The following is a 27,161-nucleotide window of genomic DNA, read 5'->3' as shown; positions in this document are numbered from 1 at the left end:
TTCATTCAGGATCCCTCTCTTTTGACTTTCCCCCTGACCTTTCAGTTTGGTGCAGAATAACTCCAAACCTGAACGCATGTTCCACCTTGCCATAATGTATGAAGAATTTGTCTAACTCTGCACAAAGTTTTAGACAAATATTTAATTGCTGTCAATTGCTCTGTACAAACACCAACACTCACAACTGATCCCTGTTCAGCAGGATGAAGCTGTAAACAGGGACAGGAGAGGGAGCAGGCGATGTAGAACAGGTATCTCACCACCAAATGACTAGATTTCTCTCTCATCATGACTAGAAATTTTAGATCTTGAAAGGGCACAAGTATTTATGACTAGAGTATAAGGCTATGCCGTTAAAACACATATTATGGTATGCTGGTGACAGGAGTTCCAAAAAAAAAACCAACATCCCAAAGCCTCAAAAGACAAAAAGGACAATAGGCAAAGAAAGAAAATTCTGCTTAACATTAAAGAAGCACCTTCATTCAGTTCAAACAAAGTGTTCAAATATTTGATTTTGCAAAGCACTCTCAGGAAAAGGTAATGTAATCTCCCACTTCACCTTTCACAAAGCTGCATTAATTACATTCCAGGCTTTAGCATAATTTCACCAGTAAGGCCAACAACGCAGCTCCACTGGCCCTGTGCCCTTGCATACAGCCATTTAATGCAGTGTTCACCATCTGCACCTGCTGTATGAAAAGGGCAGTAATTTCCTAACACCATTTAAGTCACAGAACTTCCCCAGAAACGTGGGGAAAGACATTGGTAAGACACCACCAGTCCCCACGCCTGGGGACCGGTTCTGCCAGTAATGCACACACGCAGCTGCTCGTGGCTTCGAGGGGAGCTGCTGGTCCAGGCAATCAAGCAAAGAAACCCCAATTAACCGGCAGCTTAACAGCAGTTCTTCGTTCTAGAGTCTCTAGAAGAGGACTTTGTCTCATTGACAACAATCAGAAGTGGTTTCAGGTGATTTTTTTAAATCGAACAGGGACAGCAAATCCAACGCAGCTCTGAAAGGCACTTCAGGTAGAACGGCAACAAACTCCTGCCTGGTGCAAGGAACCAGAACGCGCCTGCTGGCCTTGCTGCCGTGCTGCCCTTCCCACCTAAGGCAATTTCAGGGGATAGCGAGCTTCCATGACCTGCTTTCCCCACACAACCTTAACTTAACCACTTACACTAGCATAAGGCCTTACTAAAAACCAGAAGGCTCGACAGCTTCCCCAGCAGAAGGGGAAGAGGGTTACCTCATACTAAGGTCACAGCCTGCGCAGTGGGTCACTTGTTTCACTGTTGTCAAGGTGTCATCATGCAACTTTTTAAAATACCTTAACTCTACAAGTTGAACCTCTTGCTTAACAGATGAGCACGGGCAAACTAACATAGACAGTGTCCTCACAAACCGCTCGGCCACTGTGTCTTTTGAGAGATACAATAAATTTCTGTGTTGGGTAGAGATCACGTAGAAGAAATTTTGTTGGATGTAAAGGCTACCTTGCATACCTATTCAAAAATAGCCCATCCAGCCACTCAGCTAAGTCGTAATCAAAGCCATCAGTTATCACAAAAAGCACCTTCATACCAACAACTGCCCACCCCATGAAACTCAGTCTGAGTTTGAAATGTATTAGGACTAATTTTATCATGCAGCTGATTCTATTCACGCTGGTGATCCACTGTTTTCAAACAACCAAGTATTGTTCCCATCAGTATTTTACATTAGTGTAATGGATTCATCTATATCATTGCTCTCCCACCACCCCCTTCCCCCCCCCAAAAAAATAATCCCACAACTGCTCAAATAAGGAAAAAACCCCAACTAATAGCCATACTGTGAAACAAAAATACTATTTAAAAAACAAATGTATGACAGTCCGTTTGCTGGATTCAAAACTGACTCTACAAAGTAGTCGTCTACATTGTAGAAAGGATTTCCTTTTATTTGGAAAATGAGCAATTGTAAATCAGGTATTGGAGAGAAGAGATATAAACAATCTTTAGATGGTCTTAAGTTTTGCCTACTGTTGAAGGATTAAAACCGTAAATAAAAAGGTACCAAGCCCTCAGAGTTCACCGTTCATGTGAAGCTTCTTCCATCTCTTTCTTGACCTTTTTAAAAACCATATTCATTTCTGGGAAAGGAAGGGAGAAGAAAATAAAAATTCTTTAGGAGAAAAAAACAGCAGTTATTTCTTATTCTGACGCTATACAGAAGTGCTCTATTTTGACTCAAGAAAGCCTTAAACTCAACCAAAAGTCTCAAACCTTGCTCACAAACTGCGTGGTACTCTGGCAGTAGATGAGACTGTGTATAGACTTGGAGAAGATCCCTGGACTAAATGGATGAAATACACAGCTACCAAATGGGAAAGGGAAAATAGGATTTCTGAGGTCTCTGAAAACACAGGGGGAAGGTGACAAATGGCTTTAGATTAGAATCCAAAAGAAGTTAATGACTAAAGACACCTCAAATTCAAAGGTATTCCTTTGCTGTACTCACAGCCCATTAACTGAGTATCAGATATTGGTTAATAGCCATATATATATATAATAATATATATATTCAGATGTCTGATTCCAAGAACCAAATAATAACAGATATTTAAAACATAACAAAGAGAATCTACAGATTTCTCTCCCAGCAAAAGCAAGGATTTAATTCTTACTAGTATGACAATAATGCTGCACCGACTGCTCACAGCACACAGGCCCAGCAGTAATGCTGCTCACTGCATCTTTTATGAGGCTGAGCGTGAGATTAAGTGTTCTTGGAATCTCTTCAGATGCACACAAATCCTCAGCACTGACCAGGAGCAAAGATCACTTATAAAAGACATGGAAAATTCAGACTGTAGTTGCTACTAATCTTTTGCTAGCATGCAGAATTTCAGTCTCCTGAATAATAAAGACTTCCAACTTCTGTCACTGGTGAGTCAGGGCTCGAGAACAAAGGCCAAACTACCAAGCTAATATTCCACATTGTTTTGGAAGGGTAGACATAGATGCAACTCAATCAAAATTAGCTTCTGGAACAGAAATGCCCTAAGGGGGCTAGAGTATATGCATTTCAGGCATTAGAAAGTCCTTCCTATAGCTCTTCTCATAGTTCAGTTTTGTGTACGTTTTCTCCAAACCCCACAACTCCAGCCTGGATATGCACACTCCCTCCTGAACATACAGACCTGCCTTTGCATGGAAGTCTCTGTACATCTTCTCATCTGAAACTTTTCTGCTGTTGCATCAGCCCCACATTTTCATATACTCTAGCACTATCTTCTCTCATTCTGAAATGAAACAAATACTTACAGTCCAAAGAACCTAGGTGGAGAAAATCGCATTTGTACACATCAATGTAATTCAGTGACAATTTCTTTTGCTCAATTTAGTCTAAGAGCAAAGCACAGGGCAAGAGTCTAGGGCAGATTCTGTGATAACTCATTCTCATTTGAGGTCCCTGAACATTAGTTAGTACAGTTCAAAACTTACTAACAACAGAAGCGAACTTACTCTGGACACGTTGGCGTTGGGGTACAGGGTGGAAGAGGGCTCTGATCCCCACTTGTCTGGTCCGATAAAGAATATTTAATGTTTGTGTATTCGTGACCTTTTCTCTTACTCTTCTGTGAAGCAAAACACAACAAAAAGCCAGGTTTTGAATTACTAATAGAAACCAGTCATTGAAGTAGTGCAGAAATTACATCATGTATAACTAACCACATATGCTCATTAGAAGAAAGGTTTGTCCAGGAACAGAAGAGAGCTCAGCTCTGTAGATAACACACACAACATGGATAGGACCTGAAGGTTGGCTTTAGCTATTTGTTACAAGACCTGAAAAGCCTCACTTTTCAATATTCCTCTCTCCACAACCATCTCCAGCAGAATGTACCAACCTGATGAACGAGCACTCGTGCACAATCTTCATCTTACTTGGCAGAAGAAACCACACTTCATTCTTTAATAGACAGTCCCAGGCAGCGGGCTTCCCACTGACCTTATTTCCAGCTTCGAGATGTGGCCAAATGAGTAACAACGTTGTTTGCAAGATCTCTAATAAAATAACATCTTAGCCCATTAGGTTTGATATAAAAAGAACCCAAGCTGTTATTTGGATTCTGCAGCATATGTTACAAGCTGCAGCCAATTGGGCTGGCATTCATCTGAAGAGACTGAAGGCTCCAGCAAGCAAAGCTACACTAGGAAAGAAAGGGGATATGGCTCGCTTCGTTTTCAAGACAAACATTCACAACACACACGTACACTAAAACCTACATATAAATTAAAGCCTCACTTCAAAACTTGACAGGGCACTGGGGTTTTTGGGCATTTATTTTTTGGGTGGTTGGGTTGGTTTTTTTTAAATGCTCAAACAAGTACTAAATATCTGGCCTGAATCAATCTCACAAGCCACTGGGGAGAGCTGGCTGCTGAGTTTCCACTAAGAACGCTCCGTGTAGTAATGCAGGTTGAAGTTTTTCCAAGATGCTCTTCTGAGACTTGCTCAAAACTTGCTCAACTTGTTCTGTTGTTTTACTGAACTTCTCCCCTTTCAGCCTCCTGCTTACTCCTGACAAATCACTTTCAAACAGACCACCAGTCCAGATCAACTACCTGGAAGGTTAATGCTAAAAAATAAGATTTAAATGAAATGCAAAGGTTCAAACTCTGCTGCATTCTACAGCGTTACGGGTACAAACCTCTCACCCGCCAATAATATTCTGAAGCCCATAACTAGGGCTTGATTTCCACCACCACCACAACTGCATGATGGATGGCAGGTAAAGTTACAGATGTACTGTACAGTAAAAGCAATTTAAAAAGGATCAGTCAGTTCTTCTATTACTTAAGCTGCCTGAAACAGAACAAGCCAAGAAAAAGTAGATATCTGGCTTCTCCTCCTTCCACTTAATTCACTGTAGTTATCCTTTCTAATTCAGAATAACAGAAGTGTGGTAAGAACTACTTGTTTCCTAGATGTAAAGATATACACGTTTCCACAGGGGAAAAAACAAAAACAAAAAAAAAAACAAATCCATTTTGCTTTTCTTCTGCACTTGTTAAGAAGACAGGCAATATTTAACACAACACTTAACTTTATGAAACCTTGAGGCTCTCAGCATTGCAATGCAAGAGGGAGTGCTAGCAGAGGAGGGAAATTTTTCCCAAATATAAACAAAAATCAGGCATATCCATGTGAACGATGCAGCTATTCACATATTCATTTCTTCAGCCCAGCTGGCTGTAAGCCCTGCACGACAAGAGGGCAGCTAATGGAAGTACCTAATTTCTTATCAGAGCTGGCGTGCGTTCATCCAGACTGAAAAGCAGACAGGGAGCATGACCTCATATTCTTTCCTATGAAGGTGCCCTAATTGACTTCACCAGGTTTTTTTCCAGCTTTCAGTGTTTGCAACAGCAATTAAAGCAAGCTTAGAGAAGAAGGTTCCAGAAGTTAAAGTTTCTCAAAACACAGCATTTCATTCCCAAACTATCTTTTTGGGGTGAAATTCAAGCATTCTACCACTCAGCCGATTCTTTTCCTACTCTATCAAAACACGCTTTGGAGCACTCCCAATTCACCATGACTTTTTCAGGACACTAGTTCCTACAGTCACCACAAAGCTTTGCTTTTGTCTGAGAAGTTCTATATTGTTTTATCCCTATAGCTGCCACTATATTTCCAGTTTCTTAAACTTTTATTCCTGTGCCTTCTGAGCTAGTAATGGAATAGAGGAGGAAACACAACAAACTGAGTCTCATCACTATAGGAGAAATACGCTGCTCCACTCAAGATCAAAATACCATTCAAAACCCGTTACAACAAGAGAGAGTTACAGATCTACTTTGTAAATGGCAACAGCAGAAAGAGACCATATTCAAAAAGCTGAGGATACAAGGCTTGCATAATTACACACACAGAGATGTGAGGGAGCTCTAAGGCGAAGTGAGACAACAAAGCCAGGGAAAAAAGTACACCTGAGGGATTTCTTGTTCTTCACTTTGTGTCTAATCACCATCAGAGCACACCACAGCTGTCCCGGGGAGAGGAATAAAGTCTCCATCCTCTCTGCTGAACAGCGCATCTACATCATGTAGGCAAATATAAAATAAGCTCTGCCACACTCCAAAGCAGCCAGAAGCCACCCAAGAGTGCCAAGCCCGAGCTGGCACACTCCATCTCTAAATGAGGATCACATCTCACAGCTGGCACCGCGCTAACCACGCAGCTGCCCACATCTGCCTGATCGGTTGTGGGGGTTTATCTCCTCCTGAGCAGGAAGCCAGCTGCAGAAGGAAAGATACTGAAATTCTGAAACAAAGATAAAAATCCCAGATGACCAGAGTTAGGATAGAGAGTGAAAGCAACGTGGGTAGAATGTCAGTTCTTTATTACAAAACGAGGATAACTTCTGTAAAAGACTGCAGAATTTGAGTGCAATGAAGTAGTTAAACAGAAAGAGTGAGGTGAAGGTCTTGAGGTTGTCACCAAATATTCCAAAACTCTTCTCATCTTACCACACCAAATCACTCCTCTAACTGCTTTTTGTTGGACACTGTACTGCAAGATCACCACGCTCATTCTTTAATCTTTCAGTCCAATATACTTACCTCTTACTAATAAACATGTAATTTAAGACTCCAAAATACATATTAGAGCTACTACCATTTGAATTTGATTATCATACTTTAGAAATACAGTTAACAGGTTGGAAATCTCTTTAGAGCTCAACAGAAAACAAGGTTCTGTATTAATTAACAGAGCCTTATCTTTTATTTCTCTTGCACAGAAAACTAGACAATATTAAGGGAATTTGAGATCTGGGGGACAGGATCCCATACATGCAAGCATTTTCATGGAAGGTAAAGCAGCACTAGCTGCAGTCATATGGAGAAGCCTTCTCAGACTGATGATTTTGTTCCTCTGCAAGTGGCCAAACACACCGTTTTTATGTTACGGTTTCCTAATACCACCTAATAGTTTAAGTAATTCTTACGCATGATGAATTAAAATATACACTAACTTCTCTTAACAGGGTTAATGGGTTACAGACCCAGCCTTTTCACAATGCAGTCAGCAGTCATAGGCAGCAAACAAGCAACTCTGCTCTGTGTTCCAATGCTAACAGGTTCCTACGTAACATTTTATACTCAGGACAAACATACCTGCTCCTCTTCAATCCTGCGCTGTAGCGTCTCGATGTAGTGCTGTACTGCCATGTAAATAAACCTGTACTGTGCTTCTGTCTGAACCATCCCTGACCGCTGTGACCTCACCATCTGAATGGTCTTTGGAACATCAATATCACAGTCCACACCTAGGGAAAATCATCGTAATGTTAAGCACAATGAAATGAACTTTGTCTTTGGAGGAGAGATTGGCCTCATCCTCCAGCAGAACACAGCACAGCTGAACGACCTTGCAACAAGCAAGATTGCTAACATTTAACAGAGGATTCGTCCTTGACTATTAACACAGACCTGTAGAACTGCAGCATAATGTGGAAAGCTGTCCTGGGGGAGAAAACTGCATCACTTCACACTGTTCCAAGACGACTTTAAATGCAACCTAGCTCAACACACACGCCGAGTTAGTGTTTATGGCAGTTTATACAGAAATACGACACCGTTCTCTGAAAAGAAGTTACTCAAGTTCAGTGTGCGTGAGTACGCTGACAGCCACACACTCATGAATCATTTTAGAAGAAAAATAAATAATAAAAATAATAAGAAAAACATAATCAGGCTGCTGGTTAATCCCCAAGTGAAAGTTTTCATTACGCTGAACTGGAGCAGGGTTTCAGCACTCTGACTCCAGCTAAGCAAGTCCCTTCTACAACAAATACAAGCACCTACTTTGTAGTATCACTAGAACCCTCTATTCTATCAACACTCCTGTTGTTTTACTCTGATGTATCTGGCAACATCCTACAGGAAAATAAAAGTGGGGGGGAACCTACCTTTCTCTCTGATTATGTCAATAAGAATATCAATCACAATGAAAGTTCCCGTTCGCCCAATCCCGGCACTGTAAAAAGAGAAGGGGGAAACAAAATTTAATTGTATTGCTCTTTCTGAACAGACACCAAAACACTAGTCCAAGTAAGAGACTAACGTTAAGAGACATCAGACTTCCAAATTACAGCCAGAGTCAAACCAAGCCACCCAGCCAAAAGTAACCAGAGACCTAATCAACTTAATGTGGAAGAGACAGAGTCCTAACAGCACTCCTATACCGCAGTGTTTATTAACATCCTTGGATCAGAAAAAAATACAAGGTCAGATCTAACATTTCCTTGCCTTACAAAAAGTATCTCATTTATAAGCTAAGACTGAGGAGAGAGCACTCACAGGAGGTGGGACAGGATACTGGAATTGCCATGATCCTGCACCTGAAATATATTTAGCCAAGACTGATACCACCTTCTCATCCAACATCAGAAATTCTTATTCATACAGACATGCACACTCTGAAAGACAGCCTGCTTCGAAGGTAACCATTTGACATCTATCTAGAACATACAATTTTGCAGAACAGAAAGCACAAACACCTTGACAGATGAAAGTCTGAGTAGCTCTTGGGGAAAGTTGTCTTCTTTTAAAGTTCTCAGCTCTCCCCATCAGAAAAAAAAAGGTATCCAACAGAACTCCACAGGCATAAAGAGTAGGAGGAGGAGAGGTGTAGTGCATCACTGTACCTGCAGTGGACCACAACAGGTCCTGCATCAGAAATGCTCTCCTGCTTATGGTGCACCTCCTCTAGAAAGTCTAGTACACCACCAGGGTCGCTTGGGACTCCATGATCAGGCCAAGTTCGGAAGTGATATTGCCAGACTGTTCTCTCTGTGTTCCCCTGGAAGGAAGACACCAACACATGAAATCAAAATCCTTCAGAACAAAATCCAGCTAAAAGCATTTATGTGGCAAAGTTCAGTCAGATTGGAAGGTGGCACATCCAACCTCCTGCTCCGTGTCCACAGCACCACAACTCCTTTAAAGGAGGGAACAAGCCAGAGTTCTTCCTGGCCTGACAAGTCAACCACACCACCTGCTTCCTCACCTCCCTCTTTCTCATGCAGTAGTTTCCAACAACATTTCCATCCTTGCCTTTAGAAGTCATGGCAAAGCTCTGTCTGAGGGTGACCAACAGCAAGGGAGACCTTCATCTGTCATACTCATCATTCATACCCAGCAGCACTTATGCACTTCCCACTCAGTTCCATCCCATGGACACACCAATCTAACACATCCTGCTTATTTGCTTATTACACAATTCGTTTTGCACCCTGATCTAAATTGTTCCTTAACAAGGAAGTGCTATTTCCACACTAGTTCACTGTTTCCTTCCCCGAAGTGTTCCTTTCTACACACTGGACCCACACACAAGCATTTCCTTCCAGTGCAACCGTGCCCATGAAAGGGAGTAGACGCCTAGCTAGACTGAAGTGTGATTAGTTAAAAGCATTGTCCCTCTTTCCAGATTTCCTTCAAGCTCTGCAGCCATGCATCTTCTGCCAAAAAGTGCTTAGGTGTAACAATCATCAATTATCCCAAGGACAAAGAGAAATATGTACGGAACTAAACTTGGAGCTTCAAAGGAAGAGACAGGGCTCAATTTATTAATCTCTTAGTGCTTTTATTGATTCCAAGGAAACAGTCTATTTCTGCAAAATTTTTTGTGTGATCTGCAGCCTAAATTAAAAGGACAGAGTTACCAGCATACTTACTTGCCCAACTTTAGAAAGCTTAAGTTCCCTTAGTGTGTAATCGTGTGCTGCACTCTCCTTAACATTCCTCACACGCATAACACCGTACTCCTTCAGGGAATATTCATCAGGCCAGTACTTGACGCACTTACTCTGCAAGATTAAAAAAAAAAAGAAAGTAGTAACCAGTAAGAAGAAAGGCTGGTTCATAAACTGGTTGACAAACACATTTCCGAAGCTTTCATTTCTGAATACACAGAGAATTACTAGCACCAACTGAACAGCTGGCTGACACGTTAAAGTATATTTTAGGGGGAAGTTTCTCTTCCCTATAACAAACACCAGATGATTTCAGACAAACAGGCACAGACAATCTCTCCTTTTAGCAGCTTTTGTGATCATCTCAGTACCTGCTTTGCCTCGATAGTTTCAAAACCCATCGATTAAAATACTGTTAGTTGTATTCCCATCCAACTATGGATTATATGGATAAGATCAGATCTCTGTACTTTAAAGGTAAAATGGAGGTTCTCAGGATACACCATTGCAGGAAAATTTCCTCTTTCAGAGCCATTTGCAAGGGGCTCACAGGTCCCTGAGGCAGAACAGGCAGCTGTCTTCATGCAGAACAGGGCAGGCAAAGGACCTGACTTTAGGAATAAAAGTGCTAAATTACACCTGGCTGAGGGATTCCTTACCAGGTCTAGTTTCAGGCGTAATCACTAGCTCAGCACATAATAAGAATGTTATCAAATTCAAGCACAGAAAGTAAAACCAGAAGAGAGAAGAGCATTCTAGCAGAGTCTAGTAAATGTAACTTGAATGAGGTGAATCCAGGGCAATAACTTCCACATTATATTGTAGTTTTTGGGTAAGAAGCAATATCATCTAAATTCATTCTTATAGTAATAAAGTCCCACAATTCTGCTTTTCTAGTGAAATCTGTACAAGCTTGGTAAGCTAAAATAAATGGCAACACTTTTCTTACAGGAACAGGGAGTTCACCCCTTCAAGTACATAGAATGCCTGTTTGGTTACAGCTTGCATTCCAGTGCCTCATTCCCTGAATAATTTTAAAATACATATATTCACATCCAGTAGCTAAAATTTAATCAGTCAACCCTTAAAAAAAGGAGGCCTGACGGTATGATAGCAGTGTACCCTCAATTCCCACAGACACCAATAAAAAAAGGACACTCAGCACCTTCCAGGTCTCCAAAGACAGCGGTGGCACATCAGACTTCAGCATATAAATCAATATAACCAAGTCAGTTTAGTCCTTACTTGCATTCAAATGTCATGACCTTTCCCAAGGCCAGCCTGAGAGCCTGTTTTTACCTTTCCTCTTTCAACTTCTTTTGTTGTCATAACAATAACTCGAGAATTCTCCTGGAACACCATCCTCCAAAAATCATTCACTGTATTCTGTAGGCAACCTTGAGTAGCAATGTAGCTTTTTTTTGGCTTTGAGTTGTTGCACTTGGTTTCAAACTCGGGCTAGAGAAAAAACAATTTAACAAATGGGGACAAATGGTTACAAGACTGACTTGCATTTAGGTGTGTATGTTAGAAAGCAGACGTGGGCTGTGCCAACAAGGCTCCTGGAGGTAGGAGTATACTTACCATAATAATATTAGCATTGATATAGTCTGAAACAGGTTCATTTGGATCACCATCATGTAGAACAACTCTGGTATGATCAACTGGAAGAACATATATGTATGTTAAGCACTTGCATCCTACAGTTGTGAACACACAGCTGGTTTTAAATATCCCACAGACAGGTACATTTCTTACTGCTGTCAGAAGCTATTAAGTTATCAAACTCAGCCAATTAGTAGCTAGAATATTGAACCTTCCCTCTTTTGACATTTCTTAAAAAAAGTGGCCAATTCATAGCAAGTTAGATCAAAATAACTGCTCATGCCCCCTAGTAACTCTTGAGTACATGGACAGTCAAGCACTAAGTCAAGGCAAATGGCTGCTGGATTTGCACCGTGCAGTTTTGAACCACAAATTAATCTTCTTAAATTTAAGCATTCCAGTTTGCTGAATAACAGTTATAGGATGTGACGCTTTTAAATGAAAGCTGAAGATAAAAACAGTATTTGGGAATTGAAATATCAGTATCTACAAAGTGCAAATGTTTGAGTACAAATTGGAAATTGCACGGGCTAACACTGACAACATGAGAGAGGAAATTATCGCTGAAGAGAAGAAAAAGCACAGTGGTGCTTAATTAACCCTGTATTTATGAGCTAAGAAACTAAAGCACAGAAGTAGCAGGCTTATGTGATAATGAAAGAAATCGATACTTACAGGGCAAAATGTTTTTGTATCTATTTTTGTTTTTGTTTTCTTGACGCTGGCCTTCTTTGCGACTATAGAGAAGCTTGCATTCTTGCTGCTGTAAAGTCTAAATGAAAACAGCACAAATACCTGGTTTTAATAAAAGCAGTATAGACTGTTTCACCATCATTGTAGCGATCCTTTCTCACAACAAAGATAATACTGGATTATAATGTTAGGCAGAGGGGTGGGTGCTGGATTTCTCCATTCAGACTTAGTACAGCATTGCTTCCAAGGTATATAAGAAACACAGGAGCACGAGTGATAAGACAAGCTATTTTCCACCTGATAATTTTAAATACCTATGAATTCAAAGCTTCTTTAAACCACAAACTATAACCAGCAAGTCCTCAGGATATTGTTCTGACCAAGCAGACACAAATTGGCGCCTTAAAGCTTTTAGCTGTAAAACACTGTGCAAGGAAAACATAACTGGTTATAAAGGACCACAACAAAATTTTGCCTGGGGAAATCTGGCCATCTGAAAATCACAGAATCACAGAATCAATCAGGTTGGAAGAGCCCTCTGGGATCATTGAGTCCAACCATTGCCCTGACACCACCATATCAACTAGACCAGGGCACTAAGTGCCATGGCCAGGCTTTTCTTAAACCCCTCCAGAGATGGTGACTCCACCACCTCCCTGGGCAGCCCCTTCCAATGGCTAATAACCCTTTTTGAAAAGAAATGCTTCCTAATGTCCAACCTGAACCTCCCCTGGTTCACTAAAGGCACACTAAATAAACCCAACAACACAAGCAGCATTCTACAGAGCAGGTCCAAACAAACATATTTATCACTAGGTCTTTCTCACCAAGCATAAAAGTTAGGAGCACTATTGCATTTCTCCTTTTTGCCAGATCAGGCAGGTAAAGAGTTAAAAAATTTCCACTGAACTGGCATTAGCTTTAGTACCGATAAAGATTAGTAACTATCGCACTCAAAACATCGCCAGCCTGCAAAGGAGTGAGGCACTGTGTGATCCAGGGCTTCTCCACCTGAGCTGTACTGGATTCCTCTGGGCCTTACCAGCCCTCTGCTCCTTCAGCTACAGCCAGTCTGCAGTAACACTGCTGGAAAGCCCCCAAAACAAGTCCCTGAGATCACGAAGGCTGTTACGTGTTACAGCAACGCCACGAGAGAGGATCCTTGCAGGCTGCAGCCAGACCACCTCTAGACAGCCAAAGAGGAGGAAGGAGCATACAGAAAACCCAAAGCACATCAACACAAGCAACTGTATTTAAACTTCAAGCACAGCAAAAAGTCCTTCAGCAGTTAGAAGCAGAATATTAGGATGATATTCTTGTCTCTTCCCCCTAAACAAAAGCCCACATGGGAATGCTGCAGTATGTTCAAAGGTATGGATGAGACAGGTGAAATGCCAGTGTACAACCCACCACCACAGCCACAAACCACTTGTTAAATGCTCTAATTATTCTCTCCTGCCATTTCACTAAACCTGTACAAAAATTTACGTAGACTTTCTCGCATCACCCTGTTGGGGGAGGAGGGGGGGCATTAGGTGACTACAAACAGGGTTATCCATAAATCACCCTAGTGCAGAAACAATAAATCTGCATGGGGATTTCTCCTGTTGGCAGGGAGCTAATTTCTCAGTGCCTTGTTCACAATTAGTATGACAGGGACAACAGCAATTCCATACTTCACAGCCATGTTGCTTAGTAGCAAATCTCCCTACTTGCAATGAAGCTGGAGGGACCAGAATCTCGATGCCTTTGTTCCAAGTTTTAATCCCAAAAGCAGTACTGGCCTGACTAAAAGCAACACTCAGGCTTTGGAAGCTGCTCCCCTTGTTATCACCACCCTTAATGCTCTTGCAGAGATTGCTTTTACTTTAAAGCTTGGGCACGTCAGGCACATTTGCTCACTTCTATTTCAGTCTCTGTTATTGTTACTGCCTCACTTAGTGACCTTGGACAATTAGGCTCATCCTAAAGACAGGGAAACCAAAGAACAAAAGCAATATAAGAGAGCTGTGAGGTTTCATGCTTGTGAAGCAAAAGACAGAAAACATATCTGCATAAAGCACTGCTTGCTACTACTAGCGACGGGTGAAACAGCACTTTGCAGTAAGCTCACCTCTTGCCACACTGCAAGAGCCTTTCAAGTGCCATTATCACAGAGCACCTTTATATAATATTAACACTTTTGAGTCTCAGCCAAGTGACACGCCAAGCAAAAGAACCAAAAGCTAAATTTCACTAGCAGGTTAAAAAATGGAAACAATTAAGAGTGTGGAAACCATAGCTTCAAACACTTCTTCCCTTCATACAGTTAATTATTATTGCTTTGAGCACCCCTGAGGAGAGATCCGTGAGCAACAACTTCTAACAAGCCCATTAAGAGATGTACACAATGCAACAATAAATCTGAAATAGTCCTCAATTTCACGACGACATCCAAGCATTAAGCTCACCAAACAGCCATTTTTCAGAAGCAAAAACATTACAAGGACTGTCAACAATTCTGTCTAGTGGTTCACAGGACAGGAGGTACATTCTTAAATATGCCTGAAGACAGGTAATTTATAACTACCATCTGGACTGCCAAATCATAAAGAGCACAGGCAGAGATCCATGGACAACCTGGAGTTTGCCCCCCTGCCTCCTGCCACCAAAGTTGACAGCTACAGCTTACCTGAGGTAAATGAAAAAGCATGACACTGAAACTGCTACGAGATTGCTTCATTTCCAAAACACAGTGGAAAAAAAATAAGGTTTAGTGCTGACCTCACTAACAGCAGCGAAGGGGAAAGAGAAGTGGAATGTCTCACAGGTTAAAATCATTCATTTCTTACATTTACTTTTTCTGTAAGATTTCAGGCTTGCTAGAAAATACTCTTCAGGAAAGTCAGAAGACAGGAAAACACCTTGCTTCTAAGGACCAACTGATAAATCCCTTTCAAGACAAATTTATTCAACAAAGACCAGAGGTCAGAAAAGAAGTCACAAGTGCCAAGCAATAGTTCAGTCATATTTTGACAAATCAACAATCCATTCCTAAAAGCACCACACAGAAACACTTCCCTCAAGAAAACAAACAAACAAAAATACTCCATTAATTCATGTGGCTTCTAGTAAGCCAGAACCAATTACAAGAAGGGCAAGCCAACAGGGCACACGTTTTCCTTTTTATGCCCTCTGAATGAGAGGAAGGTATGCTTAGAGTCTCCAGGAAAGCTATCAGACACCCTTTGCTTGGCTAACTTGCAAATGCATGTTCAGGCTAAACCACACAGTGATCACAAGCACATTCTACACGACTGTATCATGGTATGACAAAGCACACCACTAACCAGTCTTTGTAAAGCAGTTAACTCCCATATGCAAGTTTTAGCCATTAGAGGAGGTGTGGCTAACCTTCCTGACCCTTCAGGCCCCATATCAAAGTTCACAGGTTGGACTCTGCAAGAGAAGCAATTCAAAGGTTGAGGCCAGTTTACCTCCAGGCAAGGTTCACAAGCAATGGCTGAGAACTGCTCCCCAGGGGATCCACCACTCTACTATTAGGGTAAAACAGCATCCCAAGTCCTCAGCAATGGCCGGAGTAGCCTCTGCTGGCTTGCTTCCCCCTCCAGGTGGGATTCTGACCATGCAGCAGCCCTGGGCCAAGGACTGATCCCCCACATTGGGCACTTTAGAAGGGAGGAGAAAGCTTAATCCTCATTTTATTATTTCCCCACTGTCACGACCTCCCCTTCTTATATTCCATCTACATTTGTAGCGAAATGTGTTACCTCTTTGCTAAAAGTCTTTTGCTTTTCATGGATTTATTTTTCTCCTCCTTACAACAATCTCAGAGCAGACTGGACAGTACATTCAGCTAATGAACACGTCTGATCAAAAAAGAGTTTCCTCAAGAACGTTTGCTTTGCAAATCCACCACTATTCAAGAAGTTTCTCCAAACAGCATTACACAGCCAAACCCAGCCTCTCTGTCAAAGACCAGGACTTCCCAGTTTCCTGTTGCCACCTGCTGGTGGAGTTCCAGGCTCCACTGTGGTTTTCCTACATGTGTGCGTGCTATAAACCAGTTCTTTATATTTCAGACACTTCTCAAGCTTTTGGCTATGGCCACCACATGCGTGCAGCTGTGAAGTGACTCCCGTTGTCACAGAAGGGTTAGGGCCCAGGCTAGACTCAAGTGGTTTGGAAAGTGTTGGTTAATGCTCATACTTAATTTGCTCTGCTTGAAAAATGAACAGTTTCAGCTCTATTTTCTTTCAAACATAAGTAGCTCCCTGAAATAATTAGGACTTCAAAGAAGGTGAGAGCTGGGCCAGCACAGCTGTGTTACAAACACAAGAGGTACGCAGATAAGACAGAAGGAAAGGCAAAGCTATTTTCTGGGAGGGAAATGGAATTTTGGCTGCAGGCAGAAATGAAACACCCAAACAAAACAAAAATAAATCTCCAGGAGTTCAAGGAATATGTATAATCAATGTTGCTTCATCTCAGAGCTTGCTACCGCTACTGCTTCACAATAGTTTTAAAAAACAGCTATCAAAAAACCACAAACTCAAGGGCAAGAGCATATATTGACTGAGAAATCACGATGAAGTTTCCTTAAAGCAGTGGTACCCAACCTCCCAAACACAGCACAGTGCAAAACGAAACATCCCCTACACTGAGACCATGCAACAGAAAGCCCAGTGCAATCCCCTTCACATGCACAACACATCTGACATATTCCAACTGCATCAGTACTCAGGTCACCAAGAGTAACGTAGGCTAGGAATTAGCCCTTTGCCTCCAGAAACATTAATCCAGCCTCCAGACCTCTTCCTGTCCACGTGAAGAAAAGGAACACAGGAATGAACCTGATTAATTGTCCTGGTGGTCCAGATAGGATGACACTGTCCTGGTGGGCCAGGTACAGTTGTACAGAAGGCTCCCTCATGATGGGGAGCATGCTCAGGAGGGACTGTGCTAGGTTGAAGAACATAATTAGCTCTCAGAATCAGGAAAAAAGGCAAATATTTTAATCATTTTACTAGCAGACACAAGAGTGGAACTGGTAACACTTTAACTCATGCTGTATCTGACACAGGAGATGGGAGGAAGAACAGGGATCTGAAGCGACAGAGGGGGAGATGAGAAAATGTCAGGAAGGCAGTAACAAACCTAACTCTTCAGTAGTGTAGAGATTTAATACCATAACACTTGGAATGTAATGAAGTACCTCAAATTCTTCCCAGAAGCCCTGCTTGACTTTATCTGTAGTCTCTGCTAGCTTGCTCAGCTCTCGCACTCTGCTTTCAATCTCTGCAGCATTAATACGGGTAGTATTCAGAGGCTAAGAAAGATACAAATATTAAAAAAAGGTTTAACAAGTGACAGCTGTGAGAAGACAGTTAAAACAAATCCCCTACACTAAGTAGTATATTTTATATTATATTTTATACAGGCAATTCTAGGATCCAGGCATCTATCTGGATTTCCAAACTTTACAATTCATACAATAAAGGGCAGTGAGGTAGAGAGGAACAGGGCAGGGAACAATTGCTTTTAGATAAAGTCTCATGGGTGTTCTTCAATACATTGTCTCATTTCTGGACTAGTCCTGCAATCCCCGTGGACCACAATGAAACCAAGAGAAGTTCTGCATGCATCAAACACAAGAGTCTATCCTTCACAAGCATATAAAAAATTGTTCCCATTTAAATGACTGATTTCATCATCCAGTTTCACTAAGTTTAATTCTTCATGTTTGCATTAGGAAAGGAAAAAATAATGATGTCTCCCTGAACACATGGAAAAGCCCACACCTCAACAACATATGCTGAAGGTAACGAAGCTTCGTGGTGTCTTCTCCATTCACTCACCTGCTTGAGTTGCAATACTGTGCCCAAAGTTTCTACCATAGGGTTCTTCTTGTAATGTTCCACTAGATCTGTCAGAGAGTCAAATTTCTCCCCTCCACCAACATCGTATTTCAGATCCTTGAAAGACAAGATGCCCATCAAAATAAATGCACTTCATACAATGAAGTCTACTCTAGTATCATCTTTAGGCTATGCAACATATGAGAAATTCTCTTTAAAACCGTATGTAGAAGAATCTAGTAAAATTCTTCTGCCAAGGGATGGTAGAACCTTAATAAAAAGAAACACCACACACACTGTGGAGGACATTATCATTTTTGTCACCTAACTGAAAATCATTTTATCTGCCTTTTCAGGAGAGCTGATTCCTTCTGAACTGAGGTTCAGTCAGCTCAAGCAGGCTACCTGAGCTACATGATTAGAATCCAGGCAATGATTAGAATCCATGATTAGAATCCATGATTAGAATCCAGGCAATGATTAGAATCCATGATTAGAATCCAGAAGATAGCCTTGGAAATCAATTCAAATTCCTAAGAGAGTACCATTGGGCCCTGAAAGGCTGGTATTGGCTGCCACCATCCCTGTTTAAGGAAGCAATACTAAGTTCTTTTCCTCAATGGCATAAATGCTACTAGTAGTGAACTGCAAATCAAAGAGGTTTTCCTCAAAAAAAAAACACAATCCTAGTAGTTTAGCTTTTACAGTCTTGGTAGGCCATTTCTATCTCCAAACTACTTCTGTTATTGCATTTTAGTTGTTTTTAAACATTTAAGATGTTGCACTGTCTTTTAGGATAATAGAAGAAAAAGAAAATTACAAAATCTGTGATTTTTTTTAAGTAGCAACCCATGGGCATATATGAAAATATCAAAAGACTATAATAATACTTCAGTGAAGAACTACCCTATATTAAATTCAAACTTTAGATTTAAAACTGTTCCTTGGATTCAACACTCAACATTTTCACAGAATGTTGATCATTTACCAGGTGCAACTTTATAAACTGTCAGGAGAAACAGATATACTCAGATGGATCTCTATTTGTCCAGTTATTCATATTTTTATAGAATTTATCCAGGAGACTGCAACTCGCTTGAGAAGATTCATGAACATGCATCAGCAGAGGATTTGAGACAGACTTCTGATGCAATCAAAACCAAATCTGTTACAAGGTACTTGACAGCACAGGATAGTGTGACATGATTCAGTCAGGCAAGCAGTCAAAAAAAATAAAACACTAATAGAATTTTGATGCTATCCAATTAGTCCATTTGATCAAACAGATGATATATAGCACACCAGAGTACCAGAGGGAACGGGGAAATGTGTTCAGCTCTCCGTAGCGAAGGGTAAGCTGGCCCTCCTGTTACAACAAACCCACTGCCCATGGAAGTAGCCCTGTTAAAGCAGCTCATGCTCCGTCATACCTGGCAGTGAATCATGACATGTGTCACTTTAGATTTCCCATCATTACTCTCTCCTTTATCATCTCCTGTCCGGACAGAAAGAACAAAGTCCCCAGGATGGCTTTGACTCTCACGCACAAGAAAGCTTCCGTGTTTTCCTTTTTCTGTTAACAGTTTTTCAGCTTCTCTTCCAGAGAGATGCCCGTGAAACCACCTTTAAATAAAGTAAGATATAGACAGGTACCCTACTTGTCATTCCAGCCATGGCTGAGTCCACTTGTTCTAAATATTTATTATAAAGTAAAACACTTTTATACACTAAACAACAATGCCCAGGTCTACAGAAAGCCTCAGTTTATAAAAATAAAAAACAAAATAAACCTTGGAAGTGAACATGTACATACACACGAGTGATTACAGAAACGCTTCTAAGCAAGCACTTCTACAAGCACTGAAATCTGCATTTCATGCAAGCTTCAAATGAAGCTCTGATTTGGGTCTTTAACAACAGCCCAAAAGGATTCCCTGGTGTCCAGTAAACACGAGCTTACACTGCAACCTTTTCCTCCACCGAGGCATTTATTCTTCTTTTGTTTCCTTCACGAGGATGCATTTTCCTGATAAACCTGTGGGAACTTAGCATCCTTGAGACCTTACCCTTCCATCACATTAGGAGCTGGACAGGATAATGACACCAATCTCATTTCTTCAAGAAACATGGCCAAAAATGCAATAATCCTCCCCACGACTGTTAAATACAACCATTCTGAGGAGTGAGAGAACTTGTTTTAATATTTTTCCTTGTTTTTTCACTTCTGAGAATAAACTGATATTTACTGGCCATAAAGGTTTATTTCTGACATGCACATACTTCCTCAGTATATGTCGAGTCTAAAGTCTCAGATTCTCCTTATTGGCCACACTCCTAAAAACATGAGCTTGAGCAATCTGAGGATTTCCATGTCATTCACTTTCTTACACACAGGCCCACCACTGGAAAAACTGTATGAAGTTATGTCCAGAAAGACACCTGGGAATTTCTTGCAGTAATAACAGCTTCAGGAAGCTCTGGGAGAACTTCTACAATAAAACATTCTCCCAGTAAAAATAAAGGGAACTATACCCTCTTTTTTAGTATTGTATCACACCAGGAAGAATGCTGATGAAAATAGGTTCTGGGGCTTAGATTGGTTTACCTTTAATCATGTTTATTACTCTACCTTGCAAGTAACCTCACTGAAATCACTGGGACCACTTTTAGTACAACACAGTGGCCACCCTTTCACCAAATGGAAGCTGACTGTAGTGCTAACAGGGATAAACACAGACATTTATTAAGTGCATGGACACTGAGGTTTTCACCACTATTTCTCTGACCTTTCAGATGTAGGATCAGCACAGTTCAGCGGGTATTTCAACTCTATAACATCTCCATTCTTTTCCTTGAGCTGTCCATGATGTTCCATATAATACTGGACTAACTCAGCCAACGTAGCAAACTTTTCTCCTCCATAGAGGTCATAGTAGTCTCCTGTGTTCTGGATCTTGATGTGGGTGACAGCTCCAGTTCGTCTAATAGTTGAAACAGAGGAAAAAACCCATACAAATCAGCTGATTTCCAATCAATCGCTTTTATATTTAGTGTCCTGTTGTCTGAGTTAGAGAAATCCATACTTACATTTGCATCACTTTCCAACTGAAATATTGCAGAATAGCTAAGCTAATGCACCTCTGAAGTGTGCTTCAGCCACACTTCAGTGGCTTGCAAGAAGGGGAAGTGGCTGTCCAACAGTCAGGAAGAATAGGGGAAAAAAAAAAACCAACTTAATTCTGTAATGAAGGGATCCTTGAAGCCAGTGTAAGCTCTGCAGCCTCACAATCTCCAACAGAAATCCCTCAGAACCCCAGGAATTGCACACACACAAGCACAAGGGGTGGAGGGGTCAGAAGAATTCAGCGTTCTCAAGACACGCATCAGAGCTTGTTTGCTCCTTTCCCTAGAATGTCACACTAACTGCTAAGATCTCTCCTTCAGTAAACAGTTGCCTTTGCCTGCTCAGTCATTTGCTCCCACAGTCCCTAGTATTAACGAAGAACAGCTCTCTGAGTACCCTTCTGTTCAACAGGGCCCATTATCTCAAAGGTACCCAAGCAGCATTATTCTTATCACCAATCCCACTTTTCCTTTTTCCTTTATCTACTTCCTCTTGCCGTCCTTTCCCCCTCCCTACCACTACACACAGTGTCAGGGGACAAGTGTTACAAAAGGCCTGTTTTGGAAGCTGAAATAGCAACGCAGTTGCCCTTAAAAACTTGCCCACTTTTCCTGTAAGAAGACAATCTGGATAGCACTTCCTTGCGTGTGCTTGATCAGTAATTCAGATCATCTCTGCTACTTTCAGATGGTTATCAAATAGATTTTTAAAGGGCTAAAAGTAATGCTATTATGAATCTACTTCTGCCTCCCCTTAACTTTTTCTGTCTCTCTGCAGAATCAGAATTCACCACTCTCCAACCTATAGTTTCCTCAAGTCAGGTGAAAGTATTTGGGAACCTCTCCACAGAAAACGAGAGTTAAAAAAAAAAAATATATATAAAAAAGGGAATAACAGACTAAAAAGCAATCCATGCATTCTTTCACCTCTTACAAGCAGTTCATTTATGACTCTTTCCCCACAGAACAGCATCAAATGAAGACCCTTACTAATTTGGGGAGAAAGACAAAAATGATTGAAACTTACCTAACAGAGAGCGTGAAGTCTCCTGGGTTACTTTTGCTGGGCCGTGCCAAAAAACTGCCATCGACTCCTCTTGTTAGCAGTAGGTTTTCTGCCTCCACCCCAGTAATATTTGGATGAAACCATCTATAAGAGGTTAAAAATAAAGTGTTAATAAATAAATAGAAGATCTTCAGAGTTAACTTCCATGACAAGACTAAACAGAACAATCCAACAGCTTAAAAACCAGGAAGTAGTGAATTTTGTTCCTAAATTAATATCAATCTTAGCAGAAAGTATAAATTATTCATTTCATGTTACATTTCAATTTTTCATATTGGTAAGAGATGCTTTGTAAGCGAACCAGATATATCTATAGATATTCAGACTGCTTGGATTAAAATGATATCAAAGAAAGGTCTACAATATAAGTGCAGCCCACAAGTCATGCATTTTCATTGCTCCTGGAAGACAGAACACACAAAGAAACTGAAATACAATGAGGAAAAATACTTAAAAATAAAACAAAACATCCAAAGTGACCCTTGACAACACTTTAAAGGTTAAAAATTAAACAAAACCTCATGCTTTAGGGCACAGGCTGACCACCAGCTGCCAGGGGTCAAGAAGGAACTTCACTTGTGGACAACCTATTCAGTTGCCCGGCCTTCTTCCACCTTCCTCGCGAGGACGTGGTGCTGACCTCTGCCAGACACAAAAGCACCGCTCTGGCTTCAAACTACCATGGCAATTTCCCCGGTCTGAATATATCCCACTTAAATACAAGCGCCGAGGAATCTCATATTGATATTCACCACCCACAAACAGCCTTCTGAATGACTAATGTAGCGCCCTGCCAAAGCAGAGCTGTATATGGTCTATATCTAAGCAGCTCAGTGTCCCCCACCTATGGCGTTAACTTTTGAGAGACTTATTCTTAGCCATTCCGTTAACGCATCTGCGCTTTCTCTTATCTATAATGGAGGATTTTTATTGCACTCTTGCAGCACTAAACTACATCTGTGTGTTCTGGATGAAAGGAGTTCTTAATGAGGCACGATTTCAGAAGACAAACTTAAAAGAAAACCCAAAAAAAACAAACCACCACAGAGCCCAGGGACAGAGATGGGAACACAGCAACTAAGAACTGTTCTAGTGGCTTTGTCAGACTTGTATTCATCAATTAAAAGCTTGTCTTTATTTTTCAGGGTTGCCACAGACCAGATGCTGTGCAGGGCACAAGTGAAAATGCATGTCCGTAACTGCAGAAAGAACACAGGCTACTTCTCTTTGTACACGAGGTTCTTAGTTTCTCCAAAGTAAAGTAAAACATTAAAGCAAAAGACTCTGCAACCAATCTCATGACAGATATGAGTGCTCTATCTAAAAGAAATTGAACAGCATTTCTGATCGTTCCTGACACAGTCAGCATTTCATGCTAAATTGCATAAAATACGCAAGTACGTGGCTAAATTTAGGGTTGTTACTTCAATTGTTCCAGCAATTCCTTCTATACTGAAAAATTGACAATATTCCTCCTACCAAGGCCTTATCCAGCCTATTCTCTTCAGGCACAGATTCTCATGGAAATGTTCCGGAGAGTTTTAGACACTCTAGAATATCCAAACCTCTAGCAAGTCATTCAAATGGGCATCAGGATTACCTATGCACCAATTCCATTTCAGAAGTAAACGATTCTTCTCCTTAATCTTGCTTTTTTCCTAGGTAAGGATATTCTGCTTGCACCAAGAAAATCTAGTGAACACTACCATACCTTTAACTGAAGAACAACAACAAAAAAAATCAAACCTATGCAGCACAGGTCATGAAAAAAATATATTAAAAAATACTTCCAAGTTATTACAGCAAATGGGAATGAATTAATAAATAATGCTACATTTATCTCATGACTACTCAAACATCAAGACAGGTTCTGTTTTGATGTAGTCTCACAAAAGAAACTGCATAAGCATCAGTACCTGGGATGAACTGAACATTAAATAATCTATTTCAGCATATGACAGGTTGGTCTGCAGAAGTTGATAATATATTTACCACACTTCCACCTCTAAAATTTTATTTCCATTAGGAGAAAACAAAAAACAAACAACAAAAAAGCGCAGCAATATTTTGAATGGTTTATAAGCTTTTTAAATATGCACTGGATTCAAGAAACCTCTTTGCAAGTTTTTAATTTTATATCCAAAAATGTATAAACACACAAAGGAGAAATTATTGAAATCAGCCCTACAGATTTATTATATGGTGTCATTACATAAACTTTAATTGATATATCTTCTGTACCTTACCCTAAACCCTAATGCATCTGGAAGTAACTGTACACCAGTTGTTAAAAAGATGTAAAATAACAGAAACATGATAAATTTAATGAACGGAAGGGATTACAAATAATTGTGCTTAAAAGAGAGGTTAAAAAGATCATAGGTTGTCTAAAAACAAAAATCTCCCCCCCACATATGCACACACTCCTACTGAAGATGACAGAAAGTGTAGCAAAAGCAAAGCTGCACCTGGGAGATGGATGGAGTCTGTTGCACTTTACATAACTTCTGTTCTAATGGTAACTTGCACTCCTGCTCTCTCTCCTCTATATTTTTGGCTTTGAGTAGGAAGATGCATTTGTCAGCCACCCCAAATAGAAAAATGGGGGTGACAGTGATCTCTGTCAGAAGGTTCCGGACCGGTGATCAAGATCGCTTCATTTGAAGTCGTGCCATGGCAGGCGTGCTTTTGAACCTTGGTGGCTCCATCCCTTCCAAAACTGGAGGGGAGAGCACAGGGGGCTGCAGACACAGATACCAGTAACATAAGCCCCGTAGAGGACTTTCTCCTACACCTCCTTTTATAGGGATGGAATGCATTTTACACTTTTTTCTACTTTCCTTCTTCATCCTCTATTATGAGCAGGTGCAGAGGCTATCCCAAGCGAAGGACAGCACAGCCAATAATTACAATCAAGAAAGTAACACACGCACACATAAACCCACGCTCTAATTAAACTGGCTGTCCTCACTATGCGTGGAATACTCCTCACAGCAGTTCTGCTTTGGGGGTTCAGCAGCATGCCATTCCAACTCCCTTAGTAGTTTACAGCAAGATGAAAATGTTGGTAGAAAAGCAACGAGTGAAATAGCGGGGGTCTCGTTTACAAAACTAAGGGGATATCAGCTAAGCAGGAAACCTTTTGTTGAAAACTAACACAAGGTAGGAAACAGCCTTGCTACAATTCTCCCCTTTTTTTGTTAGCATAGTCCAGAAAAGATCAGCAGGATCTGTTTTGTAAGTCATACATAGCCAGCATATTTCTCTCTTACCAAATTGAAAAGAGACAAGCAAAAAATCAATACATTTTTCCATGCTGTAATTGGGCTTTTCTAATCACCTTTTCAAGAGCAGGAGAGATGAAATCAGTTCTGAGTCTCAGCTGTCACAACCATAGCATTCAGGGAGGCGGTGACTGGTAGTTTAATTACTCCTATTTATAGGCTCATCAGTTGATAATTCTCATCTTTTTTCAGTCTCCCTCACAAGTTATAATTTAAAACTTCTGGGTAGAATAAGAGAATTACGCCTGTCGACAAGGAAGTCTGCGAGGGTTTCGAAAAGGTAACTTGTGTATTTGTTCTGATGTGTGAGCAGGGACATTCAGAAAACCCAACGCACACTAGAGATCCTCCACAGACTTCAGAAGACCCCAAATTCAACTACAAATGGCCACAGACTGAAAACCAACCCATCTAGTTTCAAACATCTTAAGCAGAACAAGAAAGAGGACAACCCAATGTTGAAGTTATACTTTAATGGATATTAGAGATGTATCAAATTTCAGAATAGGTGTGTTAGATAAGAATATAAACACTTTTTTCCTTTTTATGACAGTAATTCCTCTTAAGTCTAACATTTACCTTAACCTCTCAGCCAAAGAGGACTTCTGAAATAAGACAAACATCAAAAGATGTTAAAGACAGTGAGAAGCTATAACAAAGAAAACAGATTCAACTGTTTATCATCCTGATTTTGCAATGCCACAAGGTTTTGAAATTAGACCAAACGCTGCTAATAAACTGCGAGCCCACATCAGGTCAGGTTACAAACACTCATTTTAAAGTTGGCTCACATTTTCGCTTCTGTAACCTCCCGAGTGCTGGACTACTGAGAGCAACACGACCCTCCCCTGGCCTCGGATTCTGGACTGAGAACCGAGTGGGCTGCCACACGAATAAAATTAATCCCTCAGCTCCGGTTTGAACGCACCTACGGGCGCGGGGGGACTCGCCTGAAACCCCCAACGAAGCCAACGTTACTGTGGCGGCTCTGGCCTCTGCACGGGGGTCGGCGGACCCCGAGGCCAGCCGGCCCCCTCGCCCCACGGAGCCCCCAGCCACACCGGGGAGGTCGTCCCCCCGCCGTACCGCCCCGGCGGGCTGAGGGGCCGCTCGCCAGGGTAAGCGAGGCGCGGGGAGCAGAGCGAGCCAGGCCCCACGCCGAGCCGAGGCGGCGGCCCCAGCCCCGCGACGGCAGGAGCGGGGACATCCCGCCCCAGGAACGGGCGGGAAGAGGGGCTGGGACGCGGCTGCAGGCAGCGGGGTGGGGGCTGCCCCTGCGCCGCAGCCACGGGGCGCGGGAGGCCCTGCCCGGCCAGGCCGGTCGAGGGGAGGCGGCGCGGCCCGGCAGCCCCCCACGAGCGGGCGCTGAGGGGCCCGGGCCCTGCGCGCCCCGGAGGCGGGCGGCCCCCTGCCCGCCGCCCCCCCTCCCCCGCCGGGCCCGGCACCTCTCGCTCCCGCCTCACCTCCGCGATGTCATTTTCTCCCGTGGCGCCGGCGGGTCGCGGTGCGCCCGGCCGCCCCCCTCGACGGCCGCCTCTCACATGGGGGCCCCCCCGGCGCGGGCCGCGGCCTACGGGCGCCCTGAGGGGAGCGTGAACAACGGCCGCCTCAGGCCCCGCAGGCGCACGGAGCGCGGCGCGGCCCGCCCTGCGTCACCCGCGCTGCGTCATCGCCCCGCGACGGCGCCCCGCCCCCGCCTCAAACGGGACCCGTGGGGGCGGCGGGGGTGTAGGGCCGCGGGCCCCAGGGTAGGCTCGGTCCGGTCCCAGTGGCACCCGCCACG

The 27,161-nt window shown here is 42.1% G+C and overlaps 1 protein-coding gene across 2 annotated transcripts; it reads right to left on the bottom strand.

Annotated features, from left to right (window-relative positions):
- Window positions 1-1,925: 1,925 nt before the first annotated feature.
- Window positions 1,926-27,009, bottom strand: PTPN11 (protein tyrosine phosphatase non-receptor type 11). Of its 2 annotated transcripts, XM_068412178.1 has the most exons (16): window positions 26,842-27,009; window positions 22,056-22,178; window positions 20,692-20,886; window positions 19,336-19,528; window positions 17,906-18,022; window positions 17,263-17,376; window positions 12,030-12,126; window positions 11,334-11,413; window positions 11,049-11,207; window positions 9,732-9,863; window positions 8,703-8,857; window positions 7,965-8,032; window positions 7,171-7,322; window positions 3,514-3,626; window positions 3,189-3,290; window positions 1,926-2,138 (listed from the first exon to the last, which is right to left on the bottom strand). In XM_068412178.1, the coding sequence occupies exons 1-15, from the start codon at window positions 26,853-26,855 to the stop codon at window positions 3,221-3,223; spliced, it is 1,782 nt and encodes a 593-aa protein (XP_068268279.1). In that variant the 5' UTR covers window positions 26,856-27,009; the 3' UTR covers window positions 1,926-2,138; window positions 3,189-3,220. The 2 variants fall into 2 exon arrangements, with proteins under 2 accessions (XP_068268279.1, XP_068268280.1); XM_068412179.1 differs by lacking the exon at window positions 3,189-3,290.
- Between the last annotated feature and the right edge of the window lie 152 nt (window positions 27,010-27,161).

The sequence above is a fragment of the Nyctibius grandis genome, chromosome 14 (genome assembly GCF_013368605.1).
Source record: "Nyctibius grandis isolate bNycGra1 chromosome 14, bNycGra1.pri, whole genome shotgun sequence".
In the NCBI taxonomy this organism is placed as follows: domain Eukaryota; kingdom Metazoa; phylum Chordata; class Aves; order Nyctibiiformes; family Nyctibiidae; genus Nyctibius; species Nyctibius grandis.
Note: the sequence above shows the minus strand (reverse complement) of the source record. Positions and strands in the feature narration are given on the sequence as shown.